The sequence below is a fragment of the Athene cunicularia genome, assembly GCF_003259725.1.
Source record: "Athene cunicularia isolate RWA chromosome 4 unlocalized genomic scaffold, athCun1 chr4_part1, whole genome shotgun sequence".
In the NCBI taxonomy this organism is placed as follows: domain Eukaryota; kingdom Metazoa; phylum Chordata; class Aves; order Strigiformes; family Strigidae; genus Athene; species Athene cunicularia.
In genome coordinates this window covers 30,827,920-30,845,360 of record NW_020799098.1, presented here as the reverse complement: position 1 = coordinate 30,845,360, position 17,441 = coordinate 30,827,920, and the positions used below count along the sequence as shown (strand labels likewise).

General features: G+C 32.5%; 1 protein-coding gene across 1 annotated transcript in view; it reads left to right on the top strand.

The window, feature by feature from the left end:
- SGCZ (sarcoglycan zeta) overlaps positions 1 to 17,441 on the top strand; it is a 404,844-nt gene that overhangs the window by 183,894 nt on the left and 203,509 nt on the right. The window contains exon 2 of the mRNA XM_026846855.1: positions 3,564 to 3,758. Coding sequence (XP_026702656.1) covers positions 3,564 to 3,758 — 195 coding nt within the window. The remainder of the gene's footprint in view (positions 1 to 3,563; positions 3,759 to 17,441) is intronic.

The window sequence follows — 17,441 nt, the reverse complement described above, 5'->3', positions numbered from 1 at the left end:
ATATATATATATATATATATATATATATATATATATATATATATATATAAGAATTATCAAAAGAATAGTCATGGAAAGAAGTAATGTTTTAATTTTTGTTTCATATATAAATATAGTAAATAAAGTATTTGTGTTGAAGTTCTAAATGTTGAATGTTCTAAAAAACGTTAGAGGTTCACCATAAAAAAAAAAAAAAGGTTTTCCTGTTCCCCCAAGGTATGAGTGAATGTCTGGTGGCATCCATCTCCATTTTATTGGCAGTTTGTTCAAATGAATAAATTCCAATGAATCAACATGCTCGCAATAAGAGCACTCTTCCTTAAAAATTTCAAACCACTTAATCATTGTATTGATGTTTCACACATACTCAGTTTGGTTTTTCTGTTCTACACCCTTGAGAATGCAGGCAGGCTTTATTAACCACTTTTTAAAAAAGTGTGTTACTGAATAATATTTTTCTCAAAGGCAGGAGTATGAAAGCATGGTTAATGGCAAGGACTGTCAAATGAAATATATTTACTGAAGCTAGCAGAAGGTCTGGGTAAGATTAGAGAGTGCTGTGGGTCTCTAAACAATCTGAGTTACAGCATTTGCTGCAGGGATTGTGGAACTCTTGAGACATTCAACTTGAACTTCTCAGAAAGCTAAAAAGAAATTGGGAGAGAACATAAACCAGAAAAATTAACTTTATATCAGCTTTCATTGTAATTCTCCCAAACTTGTGTTGCCACTAGACCAGAAAAAAACTTTGAAAGCAATGGCAAATGGAAGTCAGGCAAAAAGGAATGAGACTTAAGTGATTCAGTTCTTCAGTTTTTCATTAGTTTGCTCGTTGTCTGTAGACAAGTTTCTTTCCCTCCCTGAGCTTCCATTCTTCACATATATGATGATGCTAACACAGATCTTGCTTGCTGTAAAGAGCTTTGCTTGCTTGAGATGTAGATTTGGGATAGGAAAAACACTGCAGTCCCAGACGTAACTATGAGAGAAGAATGCTTGTTTTAGATCTGAAGGAAATTGTAGTTATCCTGGCAAATCATTTATGAAGTTCCTTTGTTCCCTCCTACCTTCCCCCACCCCCAGATATACTAGTTTTTTATTAGCCTATGTAAAACCCCTCTGAGAACTTCTGCTATTTCTGTTAAGTATAATCATACTCTTCTGTAGTCATCTTCATTTCTTAAAGCATCTTGTGCTTTGATCAGAGGTATTGGACCCAGTTTAGCCTTCCACCTGCTGGATGTACATGCAGAGAGTTTATCTTCCTAAGGGCTCCTCAGTGTGTCATGGAGAAGCTACTGCATTAATCTCGGTTTTTATTCAGTCAACCACACTTTAGGAATTACTGAATTGCCTTATTGGGATGGTGTTACCACATGGCACCCCACCCCTACCATTTAAGATTATTTTATCTAAATGTGTCATTTACCATGTGGCATTTTTTAGTGCAAAATAGTAAAGAATCTACCTTTTAACACATTTACTTGTATTCTTGCGTGGCTTCTAAAAAAATGTAGGATGAATGGAATTGACATAGGCTTAGAGTATATGTAGAACTTCTCCAGAAGTAAAAACCTATTTTTGTCTTCAAAATACACAAAATAATATAATTTTCTTTTCAGAAATTCAGTAAGCTCTAAGTTAAATTGCCTGCCCAGACATTAAGAGTAAATATTGGATTTCTTCTCCTGTTTGACCAAGTTAATTAAGAACAATTATCCTTTTATTTAATTCCTTAGTTTTGACTCTGATTCTTCTTTTGCGGCACTTAGAAAAGAGTCATTAGCCATAAAGGCAAATTGATGTTTGTCTAGAGAATTACTTGCAAGGTATAGTCATGTTCTAAATGGTTTTTGTTTAAGTAGATTGCTATCCTAACTTCAGGAATTATACCAACAATCTCACCCTCTAGATATAGTTCATTTGCTCATTGTGTTCTCTTTCATTTTTCTGCTTTGAAAATGTACCTCTTTTGTTTGTTTGTTTTTGTTTTGTTTTTTTTTTACCTCTCATTTTCCCAGACTAAAATAAACTTTGAAAATGTAAAATGTCCCTGCTCCATTCTTTAATTACTTTTATGTCTAAGTTACCTGTTCCAATACTACATATCAACAGTTTAAAGGTCATCGGCTTGATTTGGATTTCATGCTGTGTGCTTACTCAGATTCACCTGTGCTTAGTGAGTATGCACTGTCATATTTTTCACAGTACTGAAAAAGATCTTAAAGGGTAAGAGTAGCCAAAACTGAAAAATATATTCAGGTACAGTGGTGACATGAGTAAATAGTTTACAGTGGTATGATATTTTCCTTTATTTTGTTTATGATATTTGTTCAGTGCAGTGTAATAACTCATTTAATCTCTTTGTAGTTACTGAATAATGGATCCCATATTACTTTGGATTCGAATTAGAAATCCCATTCATTAATAGAGCACAGGAGTTATTTTTAATTTCTTCAGCATGTGGCTCTGGGTTGCTTATGACTGTATATATGCATGAGTTTGTTGTGTTTTTGACTGGTTTGAGTATTTATTGGTTTTGTGTTTGAGGGTTTCTTCCTTCTCCTGAGCACAAAGCCAGGGTTTTTTTTGTTTTTTTTTTTTTTTAAATGGGCATGTTTCAGGAAGAACTTTTACATAAAGAGAATGAGATTGCTTTAATTTTATTTTTAAGTCATGGAGAAAAGTTAATACCTTCCAGTGTAAAGGCAGTGTGACAGCTGAATATGAATATACATATCTGTAAAAGAAAGTAAAGGATGTAAAAAATGTTGAATGGGTTTCTTATGAAATGCCATAAACCTTTTTGCTCTTAAAGAAGATGATAACTTCTTTAGGTAGTTTGCAAACATTTACTCTTTCCTTGTATGCTAGAAGAACTTAAGCCGGGTCAAGAAAACAACAGATGCTGGTAGTATCCATATTTCCTAAAGGGAAAAATTAAAGATTTGAAGGGATTTTGTTTTCTTTCTGTGTAAAATACAGTATACACAATGACATACTTTTGTGTAAAATACGAGTGTATGTATAATGGCATAAATTATTAAATTAATTTTTAAGCATATTAAAAGAATGATATTATGACAAATGCATTTCTAGAAATAATTGATTTTTTCTATTTGTATGTACTGGTTTTAGTTACAATCTACTATGAAGAAAATTACCTTTATCTAAGCCAAAACCAGTACAAAAAAAAGCTACATGGCTTTTTTCTCCAAACCAGATTTTCCAAAATGACCTCGTAAAAGGCAATAAAAGAATCTTCAGAAATAGAATGTAATATACATACATGAATTACATTGATATTTTTTACAGTTTATGCTGATAAATTTGAAATGTAAATACAATTTGAAATATCAAACCAAGGGTTTACTCTAAATTAATGAAAAACACCAGATTCTTACTAAATACCTAGTAAAAATAAAGACGTGGTTTATGCTGAATGAATGCATCGCTTTTGTGCCCATAGAAACTGATGTTCTATACATTCTACTTCAGATAACAAAATCTCTGAAGAACAGACCTCTCATTTGCTTACTTACATTTACATTTTTCTTTTCCAGATGACACGAGAGCAGTATATATTAGCAACACAACAGAACAGCCTTCCAAGGACTGAACATCCTCAGTTTTACCCAGTAGGGATTTATGGATGGCGAAAGAGGTGCTTATACTTCTTTGTCCTTCTGCTGTTGGTTACCATGATTGTTAACTTAGCAATGACAGTATGGATTTTGAAGGTTATGAATTTCACAGTGGTAAGTATCACAGTAACTTTGTGTATCTTGTTTCTTGAAATAATTGCTTGCAGTTTTAGTTCTCTTTCTTTTACCATGCTATATCAAATCTTGTAATCTTGAATTAAAAATCATACATATTTCTTGAGTGTTACATCAGATATTTATACTTTTTGTGTATATTCTGCAGTGAGTGGACCTGTGCCCTATTTATTCAGACATTTTTCATTAATCATATTTGCTGAAAATATATCTGGATCTTAGAGTTTTTGTTCGCCCAACCAAAAGCGTCATGGTGACTGCCCCAAGCATTTCTTGGTTGCTTGTCACCACTGATAGTAATCAGGAGAAGTTTACTATGTCTGTATGGTATATCTCTTAGGAGGAAGCTAGGTTAGTTAGGTCAACAGTGTGGATTTTTTATGGTTTTTATGGGGTTTTTTGTTTATGTTTTTCTTAGGGTTGGTTGTTTTTTTTTTTTTAGGGTTTACTGAGCATTTGAACTTTGTTTTACTTAGAGTGGCTGTTTGGTTGTTCAAAAGAGAGGGTAGGTGGGTATAAAAGCCATGGGCTTTTATGAGACAGCCTCCATCTGAAATCTTTAAGCAGCAAAGTGTTACCAAGTATGTATTTCAGATGTACACCTGAAAGAACATTTGTGGTCAGTGAAAACAACAGTGTCTTACCAGCTGTTCCCAAAGCTTTGTTTGGACAAAGGTGGTAGAAGTTCTCAGTAGTTGTCAGTGGAGTAGTGTCTTTTTGTATACCAAAAGAAAATGTAGAACACTCCACAGTTTAAAATAGCAGTGCTTCTGCTAGGATCAGTGTAGTCTCTCTCTGGATTTTGACCTTCATACGCCATATTTTAATGTATCTAGTAGTACATTTCTAATTCCTAGGGTCATAGCACATTTCTGTTCTCCATTAGTTTATTGGATATAAAAAACAGCCAAAAAAAACCAGCATTAAACATATATCTCAAAATGTTCTGTATCTGCTAATGCTCTATAATGCAGAGGGTTTTCTGAGATACTTGCCTGGTGAGATGTACTGTGCAAATACATCACTATTTCTGAGTTGCCACTGGTGGATGAGTATATTGGATTGATATTTTGACAAGTGTATGACTTTAATATGCATGTACTGAAGAGTTTACTAGAAATTGGAAGGGAAGATTTGCTTCATATTTTTGTTTGATTGGTTTGGTGGGTTTTTTTTGTTTTGTTTTGGTTTTGGTTGGGGTTTTGTGGTTGGGGTTTTTTTTGGTGTTTTTTTGGTGTTTGTTTTGGTTTGGGTTGGGTTGGGTTTTTTTAGCATAATGTGCTTGCAAAACAGGACATCCAGATATGCTTTTGCTGTTTGCATTAGAAGCATATTTTGGCATACCTGCTGACTTCAGTAAAATGATCTGCTCTTATTCCAGAGGAGAATTAAGCATGGAAATTTAAATAGGTTAAGAAGATGTTTTAAAAAGCACAGATTTTTTTTCTGTTCAGAAGATTGCATTCCAACAAAAATTTGGAACTGCTGCTTCCATATCTAGGCAGTGTTTGACCTTCCACACTACAAGCTACTGTAACACTATCCAGGTTAAAACTCTTAGTGTTTGAACACACAATCAGTTTAAAACAAAAACAGAAAAGATAATCTGAAATATTTTTTTGTTCCTGTGTGTCACAGTTAGAAAGTTAAAGGTTTGTGTGAAATCACTAAATCAGTGCAAGACTCTAGTGCAGGAAACAACGAGATTGTTTCACCAGTTGTGTTTACTAGTTAGTGGATTGAAGAACTTGAATCAGTAGCTTGAGAGATGTATCTATCTGAAATAATTATACAAATACTGGCTTAATAATTTTACAAAAATAGTGTTTGAAATGTTACACACGATTCATAAACTCATTATTTCATTACAACAATTCAGAAATCACAAAGTTTATATGCATCTTTAATAGTTCTGAATTTGTTATAAATACATGTAAGTGGTATGCCAGTAACTAGTATGAGTTAATCTTTAACCCTCTGTTACAGAATTAAAATTAATTTTGTATGTTCACATTTATCGTAGTCATATATACCAGTAAGCAATTTGGATATCACTTCTCTATTGTATGAAAAACCCTCAGAAAAACTGCAGAATATCAAATAGCCTTTAACTACCTCAGAAATGAAAATTCCTACTTAATGGTTTGTTATGATCAATCTGTAAAAATTACTGTTTCCAAAGGATTTTGTACTTCAAAAGTATAACAGAAGCATTTTATTTAATGATCATACCACCACCAGATAATTTTTACTCAAATTTATATCCCTATTGACATAAAATTATTAACCATTATTCTTTTAACAGCAAAATATTTCATGCTTTTTTTTAATGAAATGTACTGTTTCAGGACTGCTTTTTGTCTTCCAACTTTTACATAAATTTATGGAATAATCTGTGGTTAAACTTGCTGAAAATAGAAACCATAGACGTAGAACTGTGGTTTATGATTTGAAAATGTATATCTTAAAGTGCACACATTTGTTTTACAAAGTAACTGTTAAAAAATATAGTAATTAAACGACATGACAGTAGGTTACTTAATATTATAAAGCTACATGTAATAGCTGTAGACATCATATAGCTTAAAGCCGAAAGAATGAAAAAAGTCTCAGTATTTTTTCTGCTTTTATAAACACTGTTACTTTGGATCATGTTCCAATCCATTTTGTTATTTACACACTGAAGAACACCAGTTTTCTTCTGCAGATTCATGTAATGGTAGTCTTCTACTTGGACTAGTTAGTATTCACATTAGTGTCTGTATGGGTTCAAAAACTGATAGCTGGAAGATTCCCATTAAAAAAAAAATTCAGTAAAATCTTCTTGCTTGTGTCCACACATGCATATTTGAGCACCAGTGGGAAATTGTATCAAGTCTGAAGGAGTCACATTCTTAGTGACAGATGTCTGAAAGTAAAATAATTTGGTTTATGAACCTAAACTTCATGTATTTAAAGAATGCAATAGCTGTGAATTTCTTCCATGTGCACTTATATATGTATAATCTAGCCATGACAAAATAATTGTAGAAATTGAACTGCTTTGATAATTTGACATTATTTTAAACTATTTGCTGTTTTAGCATAAGCCAATGGTGAGCTTTTTATAAAAATAGGAGTAGTTGCACCCCTTCAAGGGGTCATGAAAAGCCAGGGCATGGGTTTGTCATTGCTGGCTGACAATTGCATCAATGTTAATTTCTAATAGTTGTTCATTTTCTATTTTTAACTGTACAGCTGCAGCCACTGCCCAATTGGCACAATAAAAATGTTTCTGAGTTCAATTTATAGATTCTCCAATTGGAAAGGTTTTCTGAATATACTGACCTTGCATATAAAATTCACATTCTGAATCTATCCCATGCTCTTTTTATGTACAGAGAGGAGAAACAGGGTGTCCTGTTAGGCCATTCACCTCATAGTAAGACAAGAAGTTGAAGTAAATTGTCCTTAAAGATGAATATTAAATAGCTCATCAAAGAAGTAATTAAAAGGAAATATAGGTTTTTTTGCAGTTGTGTAAAAACTTAAGTACAGGCAAGTAATGCGAGTGTCCTTTTATCAGATTAAGTAGTATAGCTGGGAAAGGTAGAGAAACTTTCAGGTAGGCAATCTCTTCTTCCACTGTACAATGTAAGACAGAAATTTGAAAGGTAAATACAAGTTAGAAATAATTCCCTTTTATAACATATATTAGACAAGCAAAACTGAAGATAATTAGTATCTGTGTAGCTGAAGGAATATTAGATGGAGTCAGAGATGTAGTAATACATTTTTTGAAAGATATTCCCCACTGGTAGCTTAGTGTTACTGTCTAACGTCTAGTCAGGATCTGTTACCTCACAGTTCGATCATCTGTTTAGAAAGATACATCTGAAAGCATGTAAGAAATTCAGGACAAAGAAATCCCTAAACTTTTCCACTTACAGATGCATGTAGCCATAGCACACCATGCTATGTGGAAAGCAACTATTCAGGAGTAGGCTATATTAGAGGAAGATCTTACCTTGAACAAAATGCTCTGCCAATAATTTAGCCCTGAAATAATCCCCAGGCTAAACTCGTCATTGGAATAAAACTCTATTGTCTTGCACACATCAAGTGAATTTACTCTGTCCTGAGTGGTAAGGATAAAATAATTTGACTGCATCTATGATATATTGTCCCCTAATGGAACCATCAAAGTCTCTGAATCACATGCTTGAACTTCAGACTTCATCTATTGTATGAAATGCTTTCCTGAAAAGTAAACTGCTGTCTTCAAAAATGAACTCAACTTTCTTCATGTCTCTTAAGCCTGATCTTCAAAGAAGACATGCAAAACATATTGGAAAAATCAAGCTGGGAACTAAAAATCTGTAGCTTTTGTCAATATAAAAATAATAGACCTAGGAGACTTGAGTTTTGTGGGACATATATAATTTCCTTTCCTTGTGCTAACCTTGCCATTTTTTAAAGAATAGAAAAGAAAGAAATATTTTTTACTATGCCTGCTTTCTTGTCATCATGTATTTGTATGGTCCATAGCATACGTGATGAGCTTACATTTTCTTTAAATATTTAATCACTTGAATATTATTCTCTGATCTAACTTTTATCTTGTATCATTCTTAAATTATTCTAATCTCAATAGAACTATAATTTTATATTATTTATTCTTCATATAGCTGTTAACAAGTAAAGTATATTGACAGTCTGTCAGTCTGATTTCTTACTCCATAAAAGAGATTTACCTTACATTTTTGTCACTAAACAAATACCCGTGTAGAAATCTGTGACTGAAGGGTTTTCAACAGGTATTTCAAATTACAGATTTAAAATAGAAATTCAAAGTATTCTTCTTACTGCTGTGGAGTTATATTGTGAAGTGACCTGGAACAACCAGCAGGAAAACCTAAGTCCCCCTCTTTGTGGGGGAGGCATTTAATATCATTGCATTTATAAATTTCCATTATGAACACAGTTAGCATTGATATTGGAATTTACTTGATATCACATACTCTGTTGCTTATTACATTACATTGAAGTTTAGTTTAGAAAAGCTGAAAAAAATGTTAATGGTAGGAAAAATGCAAATGTGAATCCCTTTAGTTCTTAGGATCTCTTTTGGGTTGGCTTGTGACTTAGCCACATATCCTAGGACATATCACCACCAAATTGTTTTACTGGGTTTTGTTTTGTGTGTCTCCATATTTTGCTTTCCCCTTAGGAATCAATGTATGAAAAGACTTACTTTGTTACCTCTCTAAGAATGCAGTCACCCAATTCAGATATTTTCTCTTGCTGTAGTTACTGGCAGTATTGCAGTCAGTTTTGACTGCTGTCATAGTACAGTTCTTTCTGTTATTGATACATGTTAAACTCCTCTTGCCAGTAGTACCATGGGAATTTCTTTTAAGATCAGGGATGAGACAACTTATCATCTGGGTTGAGACAGTTATTTCTCAAGGGAATTTGAACTTTAATTTAGCTTCAAACATAAACGGATCATGAACAGCAGTTTGAATATCCTGGCTAGAATTCACCCTGCTTCATGCTCACAGTTGAACATACTCAGGTTGCTGCCTGCCCTGCTCCAACTTCATATTGTTTGGACAGCAGGGAGTTTGCAAGATGGTTGAATGTCTGCCAGAAAATACATGTGCCAACTAAATATGATTTCTTTCTATGTGACTACATATATATCATAAAGTGGATACACACAACAATTAACTCCTCACTGCATCTTTAAAGATTGTCCTTTTATTCCTTTAGGAGTTTGACTTTTGGAGTTAGAATCTTTTGGCTCTGTAAAAATCTAAATCTGAATGACAACATTTTATTAACATTACTTACAGAGACCAGTAAACACAAGTATATTTTCCTGGGTTTTGATTGCTCTGCAAGAATGAAAAAAATCTTTTAGATTTTTAACTTTTTGCGTCGTTGGGACATACACACGCGCACTCACATCTGATCTTAATATCCAATATGGAATTTTTTATTTTTTTTTTTTTAATATGATTTGTCCATTAAAGCTATAATTTGATACTTAAGGTTTTAATGGTAGAACTAAAGCAACTGTGTTCAACACTTTTATCAAGACTTATAGCAAACTGTCTTGACATACTGCACATTAAAAAAAATTACTTGTGATACTCTGATGTTATACTCATTATCTATTTCTCAAAAAGCATAAAAATTATATGAGCTGTCAGGTTTCTAATATTCTTTGACCACCTAGATCTTTTTATTTGATGTTCAAAACAGTATTTGTTCTGTTATCAGTTCAGTTGTTTCTGCTCATCTATGAGATGAACATAGTATTTGCCCATGGCAGGTAACACCGTTTCAAGTGGAACTAAGAAAAAGCTCTTTTCCATTTGTTAACTAACTTCTATTGAGACATGTCCAATTTATAGCAGATTGGCATTTGAAATTTATGAAATTGTGTAGTAGCTATACTTATCTCTACTCAAAAATAATGGGGTTTTTTTTGGCAGACAACTTTCATTTTACAAAAGCTGTAGTTTTTTATTAGGTTTTGAATAAATATTACAAATTAATAGTTGCTGAAAATTTAATAAATATGTTCTGTCACATCTACAGATTTCAATAGCAATCATTTATTGTCAATAATTTATTTTAAACTGTAAATGGTCTCATTTTCAAAATTTGTTATTTCTTGACTAGATAGAAAACTTTTCTCTATACACCCTCAATATTTTGGTTTTCAAGAACCTGATGTCCCATTTTGGGATGAATGCAAGAAAGCTTTTGTTTCCTTTTTGTTTGTTTTTTGTAGTGAGAAAGATCCAGTCCAGAGCAGGCAATATCATTAATTATTAATGATTAAGAGACTTAGACAAGATATCAGAGACCAAGGTTCAAATTCATGCAGTCTCCAATATAGATCATGTCCCAGGTAAGTGTCCTACTTATAGGCTATTAATTAGTCCTTCTGATTTCTGATGTTCCTTTCTAACAGATACATGACCTCTGTCTTTCTATCTTTTAGTCTCAAACATTAGATATCCTTTTGAAAATTCCTGTGAAATAGCTGTATATTTCTCAAGAATATTTTCTGCTCAGATTTATAGTTCCATTGAGAAAATGTTTAGAAAATTGTCAGCCAGATGAAATGAGTACTGGAAAACCATACACGGGTGCACTTGTACATGCATACACACACATGCACAGAGTCTTATTTATCTAATTGGCTATGTTCTCGTCACCTTTTTATGTTACACTGCAAAACAGAAACTTAAGCTTCGTGAATTAACCTGTCAGCTCCGTGCATGATTCAAACACTTGCTCATAGCATGTCACCAAAAGAATAGTGCTACAAGTTAATTTTACTTGTACTTTTTTATCCCATCTGTTAAGATTCATGTAAAAGCACAAGTTTATGGAGATGGAGGGAATTTTGTAAAACTTGTGTCCTCTTTCATTTGAAGTGCACTGGGTAGGAATGAACTGATTTATTCTTAATGTCTTTTGAGGTCTGTCACATAGGTGATGTCCTGCGTACAGTGAAGATTTCATTTAAAGTATTTCTAATACCATGCTTCTAAATCACTTTTTATCTCATTTTGTATATGTACCTCTTGTCTTGTATACCTTCTTTCTTAGCACTTAGGAGGGATGGGAAATCAATCTGCCAGTGCAAGTACAGTGTAGGTTTACTTGGCTGTATAGTAATAAATGTGCACAATCCCAATTAATTTGGGTAAATGTCTGTTACCTCCTTTTTTTTTTTTTTTTTTTTTTCCCCCCACATTCTTTTCCCAGTGAAAGGGAAAAAATTAAAATCTGTCATGTCACTGTGGAAGGGTAATGAATCTGAAATTAAGGTTGGAATTTCCTCTCTATTACATATATGCACATCAAGTTTGCACAAACAGTCAAGCCACTGTTACACATATTTGGTTAGCTATTTTATAGTACTAGACATCTCATGGAAAGGCATCTTCCTGTAAAATTAGGAAGGTATTGTTTAAACAGTGCCATTTAATAGCGCATCTTAACAAATATGAATTGCTTTGATTTGATGTGCAGGTTACATTATTGATTCTGGCTGAAAGCAGATTCTAAATATTTTTTTTATTATTCTTGAGATATATTTCTGTACATTTTGGTGTTTACTGTTACAAATTATCTCTGATGAAGTAAAAATGGAATAAAATTAATTTATAATTTTTATATTTGTTTAGTCATTCAGATTTAATGGCAGAATACTAGCAATGTTCCCAACAGAAAAAGAGAATAAATAATTTCCACCCTACTTAACCTTGTAAAAATGCGATTTCATTCACTGTAGAAAACAAAAATCTATTTATATGGTAGTTTAAACAATTTCAACTTATCTTGCAGTGGTTTTGGAAAATCATACTTTAATATCCAGAACTTGGATGCTTAGAGAGAACTGACTAAAAACAATGTTTACTTTGTAGAGATGCATCGAGAACATAGTTATTTGCCTTACAAGGTCACTGCTTGCTCATTTGTCTTATTGCTTCAGATTTATCATGAAGTGTCAGGACTGATTTAGAAACAGCCTAGGGTACACAGATTCATAACTTGTACCTTCATCCCATGTCAGCAGTCCTACAGGCCACAGGTAGCTCGCCCCATGTTTCAAAAAAAGTGCAGATGGCTACATCTTCTTCCATCATTCATTGCAATGATTCTGATGTGCATTAAACTATTACTCATGCAATCTCTAATAAGAGTTTTAAAATTCAAAAAGAATAATGAGTGTGGCTATAGAAGCTATAGAAGAGGGCAACAACAACTTCATGTGATAGGGCAGATGACAATGAATATGTATATTTATTTTCAGTTTGTGGACGTTTATCTTCTATTAAAGAAAAATTTTAGCTGAGTGAACAATGTTTGCTAGACAGCTTATTCTTAATCGTTCACTGTATAAATAGGCTGAAACAAGTATCTCAGAAACTTTTTAAGATATTTGCTTTCACGAAAATTGAATTAACTTGATTTCCATTATTGGCTTTTACCTGTGTTCACTTTCCATGTGTATTCTAGCATGACATTAATGGCTGTGGAAAGCGAGATTTTCAAGAGAATAATATGCAAAGATGATTCTGAATTCTTAAAGGTTTCTCCAGTAAGTCAGTTCTGACACTTAGATTTGTCCAGTTGCATAGCTTGAATCACAGGTGTTTGAAGAGTGTTGTTGACATGCAATTATTTTTAATAGGGAAAAAAATAGAAGATAAAAACTTATTTTTTAATGTTAGCGTTCAAGAAAATAATAAACATGAAAAGAAGGCTATTACAATCAGCATGTTAGTCTCAAATAGGACAACAAAAGCAGACCAAGTTAATTTTAGTTCAGGCCAAGCAGTATTGTTTTGTAATGTTATTTAGCAGTAACTAGAAAGGTATCAAAACACCTGAAGAAACTTTAGTTACTGAAAGGCACCAACAATCTGTATGAATAATGAAATGTGGCATGGTTTCTTCCCTTCTGTTACTGGGATGACTTATATGGGTATAAAGTACAATAAGAAATTACAGTTTGTGCTTGGAATCCTGCTTTGATTTGTACAAATCTTCCATCTTGAAATCAATGCAAATCAGTGTACAGGAGCAGAATGTACTTGTGTCAATCTAGCCTAAATTAGATGTAATACATGTAGGAATTCTAATAAAAAAGAAATAGAAAGGTAAGATAGAATATGTAGTGATATGTATCTTACATGTATTTTTGTTATAAATCGGGATATTAGACGTGTGGTTGGAATCCCAGTCAGGATTAAATGATGAAATCAAATGTTTTAAGCAGGAATAATACAGCAGCCAGAACTGCTATTTTAATCAAAAATGTGAATAAAACATTCATGTGGCCTGCAGGGGATGAGGAGAAAAAAAGGTGAAGACCTTTACCCAAAAGATGAAACACTAATGGTATATCTTGTTTATGTCTAACAGTCATATTTTACTATACTGCTAGATACAATTGAGGAATAAAAATCCAGAAATCTAATAAAAGCAGAATATAAATTATATTGCTGGAGGCAACGTAGAAATAGTGGAACCACCACCAAATAGAAGTCAACATTATTACATGGTCCTAAAGCTCTTGATTGTAATATAAATTTTGCTGTCTTTTTCTGGAAAAGCCTGGTCCAATGGAGCTTGTCTAATGATTCATTATTGCAGGCAAGATGGTGCATACCCTTTCTGTCACATCAGTGTCCATTATGCCAGTAACATATTCAGTTGAGCATCCACCCTCAGAGATTCAGTGCAAATTTTTTTACTGTGCCATTCATTTAAGGAAAACAAATTGTGCAGGGTATCCTGTAAGATCTTGAGAGTTTTGAGTCTATTTATTTCATCTTACAAAAAAAAAAATCAGATACGTATTTTAACACCTCTAATAATGAAATCTGTGTTTTTATGGTGCACAAAATTGGTTTTAGTTATAGATATTCCTTTCTTCAGACCCCATTGAAATCTGTCTACACAGTAGACCAAGACCAAGAAATGATTTCCCAAGCAAAAATTTCTTGTTACTGGGTTTACTTTTTGTATTATCTTCAAAGTTCAGGTTTATAAAAGTGTGCAGTAGGATGCAGATAAATACAATAAAATACAGTATGAAATATTATATATAAATTAATTTTGATTAATTCAACTCTTAATCAGTCATTTTATTTTTGTATACTGTGATTGAACAAGTTAAAAAAGGAAAAGTAGTTCTTTTCATAGAATGAAAATCAAAATTGATATCCTGTTCTCTGATCGGTAGAGATGATATTTTAATACTGAAGGTAGATGTATAAATAGAGAGAAATTTAAAATAAAATGGTTTTGGTCATCTTCAAACCATGCTTTTATGACACTTTTCATAAAGATGGTGCCCTTTCTCATTTTCTTCATTGTCTTCAGGAATATAGAACTCATTTAAGTGATCTTTCTGGGTCTGAGCATGCTACATAGTAGATAAAAATTTATGTTAGCTCTATCAGATGAACATGCAATTCAAACCACATTTTTGTTTGAAATTTTTGTCATGATATATGTTAAAGAACATACTCTAATATTTTTATTTATTTACCACATGATGATAACTATTAAAGAACTTGTTCATTTTTACAGTAGTTAATTTAAAAGAAAAATATATGATGCAAACAGTTAATAATAAAAAGAAATTTGCCTGTGGATTTTTTCTCAGGGCTGATTGATATAAGCTTATATGTATATACACATCCCATATTTATTTTTTCTTTAGAGGGCTGTGAACTGTTTACATTTTCATTTCCTGATGTTTTCATGTTGGTTTTGTCCCTTCTATAATTAAAATGCTAATTATAAAGGGAGAGGGTTGATTTTTATGCTTAGTTCTGCATTATCTTGCTCTCAGCTTTAAATTTCATAAGTGATTTTCAAAGTGATTTAAATCACTTAATGACTTAACTAGCTTTTGAATTATTTTATTGATTATTATCATTATCTTGGGTGTAATTTTTAATATAGATCAATTAGAATGCTTAAAGAGAAAGAAATTAATTAATAACAGTAAGAGGCATAAAATTTTAAAATTAAAAGGTGGTATAGAATTACTTGAGCTGGCATCTAGTGTGAGTTAACAACCACATCTTTATGGCACTTTTGCCATAAAGTTGTAATGGAAAGAACCTAAAAGATAGATGAACCTTGCTTTGCTATTTTGGCTTCAATCGCTGGGCTCAGAGATCATATTACTGTTATGTGTTTGGGGAAGATTACTTGAGTAAAAATACATTTTAGTGGGTATTGTCATTATTTCTGTTATGAAGACTATATTGCTACTCCATAATATTTAAAATTAACTGGTTCAATTTCTGCCATTTCATAAAACAGTTCTGTTGAAGTGATCAGTGGGTGCTGGAGATGGAAAAAATTAAAGCCTAAAAGAGTACAGTAGAGAATAATCTTGCATCCTGAGCCTTTGTTACTGCATTTGGATATAAAGATAATAACACTGTGGAAACATACAGAGAATAAAACCCCACAGTATCTTTTAATTTTCCCTGACTATACTGAAGAATACTAATAAAGGGAAATAGAATGATACTGTAGAGTCTCTTAAAAAGAATACAATTGGATCTTTTTGTAGGTGTAGATCTGTTTTCCGTCTTGAGAAGTAAGTTATGATAGCCTCTTCGTTTTATATTTTTATTGGGCCCATCAGGGTAGACCCTTGTAATGAAAGATCTGAAAGAGAGAATTAACCATGTCCAGGTAACCAAGTAATCTCTGATCCATTTTTTTTGTTTGGTTTGGTTCTTTTGGAGTTTGGGGTGTTTTTTGCATTAATGATGTAAGTAAGCAAATTTGGTATTCAGGTCAAACAGATGAATTAGGTAAACAATTATAAATTAGGTAAATAAAGTTTAGCTCTTTCTATAATTGCCCTCGATTTACCCCATTGCCACAGCCCTTTAAAGTCACCCTTTCCTCTAAAGAAACCTTACCTGAAGGATGCTCCCAGGGAGATCCCTTTGTCTTGGTTTCAGAAGGCTCACAATCTTTTTTTGTGGTTCCTAAGCAGGATCTGTTGGACAGCAAAAAAGGCAGAGTATGGTAACACAGAGTCTGTGGCAGATATGAAAGTTTCAGGGCATATGCTTTCTCTAAACACTCAAGCCACTTCTGATTTTTAACAGGAGTGTTACTTGATCTCTAGTTCTTAATATGAAGTGTGGAAAAATAAATACCCTGTTAGAAATGTTATCTGAGCTTTGACCTAACTGTCAAAGGTCTGTTATACTCCTGTTTTAAGATTTAATAAAGCTGTAATCTGCAGCTCACTGAAAGTTAACAAAGCATTTACTTTCAAGAAAATAAAATTTAATGGCAGATGATGGTTTTTCTTACTGTACAAATTAAAATAATTTTTGTAGTCTGACGGGAAATATTTATAGATTTTGGATTCATGTTGTGTGTGAACAAAGTGACTTCAGATACCCTAAGGTTCAGATGAAACCTGAGTCACTTACATAAAGCAAGAGTACAGCAAAACACCTGATAAGAATTTTTTGATTGAATAAGTTTGTAAAGGGAGAGATGGTTTTGGAATTTAAAACATTCTTAAACCATTATTTCAATGAAAATGTACATTAAACCATATGATACTCTATAATCACAGATTCTCAAAGGTACGAGATCACAGAATAAGATCAGTTGAAATATTGTGGCAGGCTACTAGTATTCGTTGACTGAAGACCTAAGGAGTCCATCTGACTAATATAGTCATATAAATATGTCAAAATACTCTGTCCTAGTTAACTGAAATAGTTTATTAAAGTATTGCTCAACATTTAATAAGCTCAAATGTACAAATAATTTATTGACAAAAAAAAAAAAAAAGATATCCCTAAAGAATAATTTTACATCAAGAAATCTGTCTGTATTACAGGGAAGAAGTGAAAAATTCTTGATAGCTTTCTAGCTTACTGGGCGTTAAAATCTCTGACTACCTGTAGTGTACTCAGAAAGTAATTAGAAGTATTTATTTTTCACAAATCTGTGAGGTACTTTTGTATGCTATAACATTTGGTGTTTTTCTTATACACACAGTCTAAAAAAGTCAAGTTTCAGGTTGGCAGTTAATGGCTTGGTTTTCTAAAGTAATTCTATGTCAATCTTGATACATGTGGTTTTTAAAAA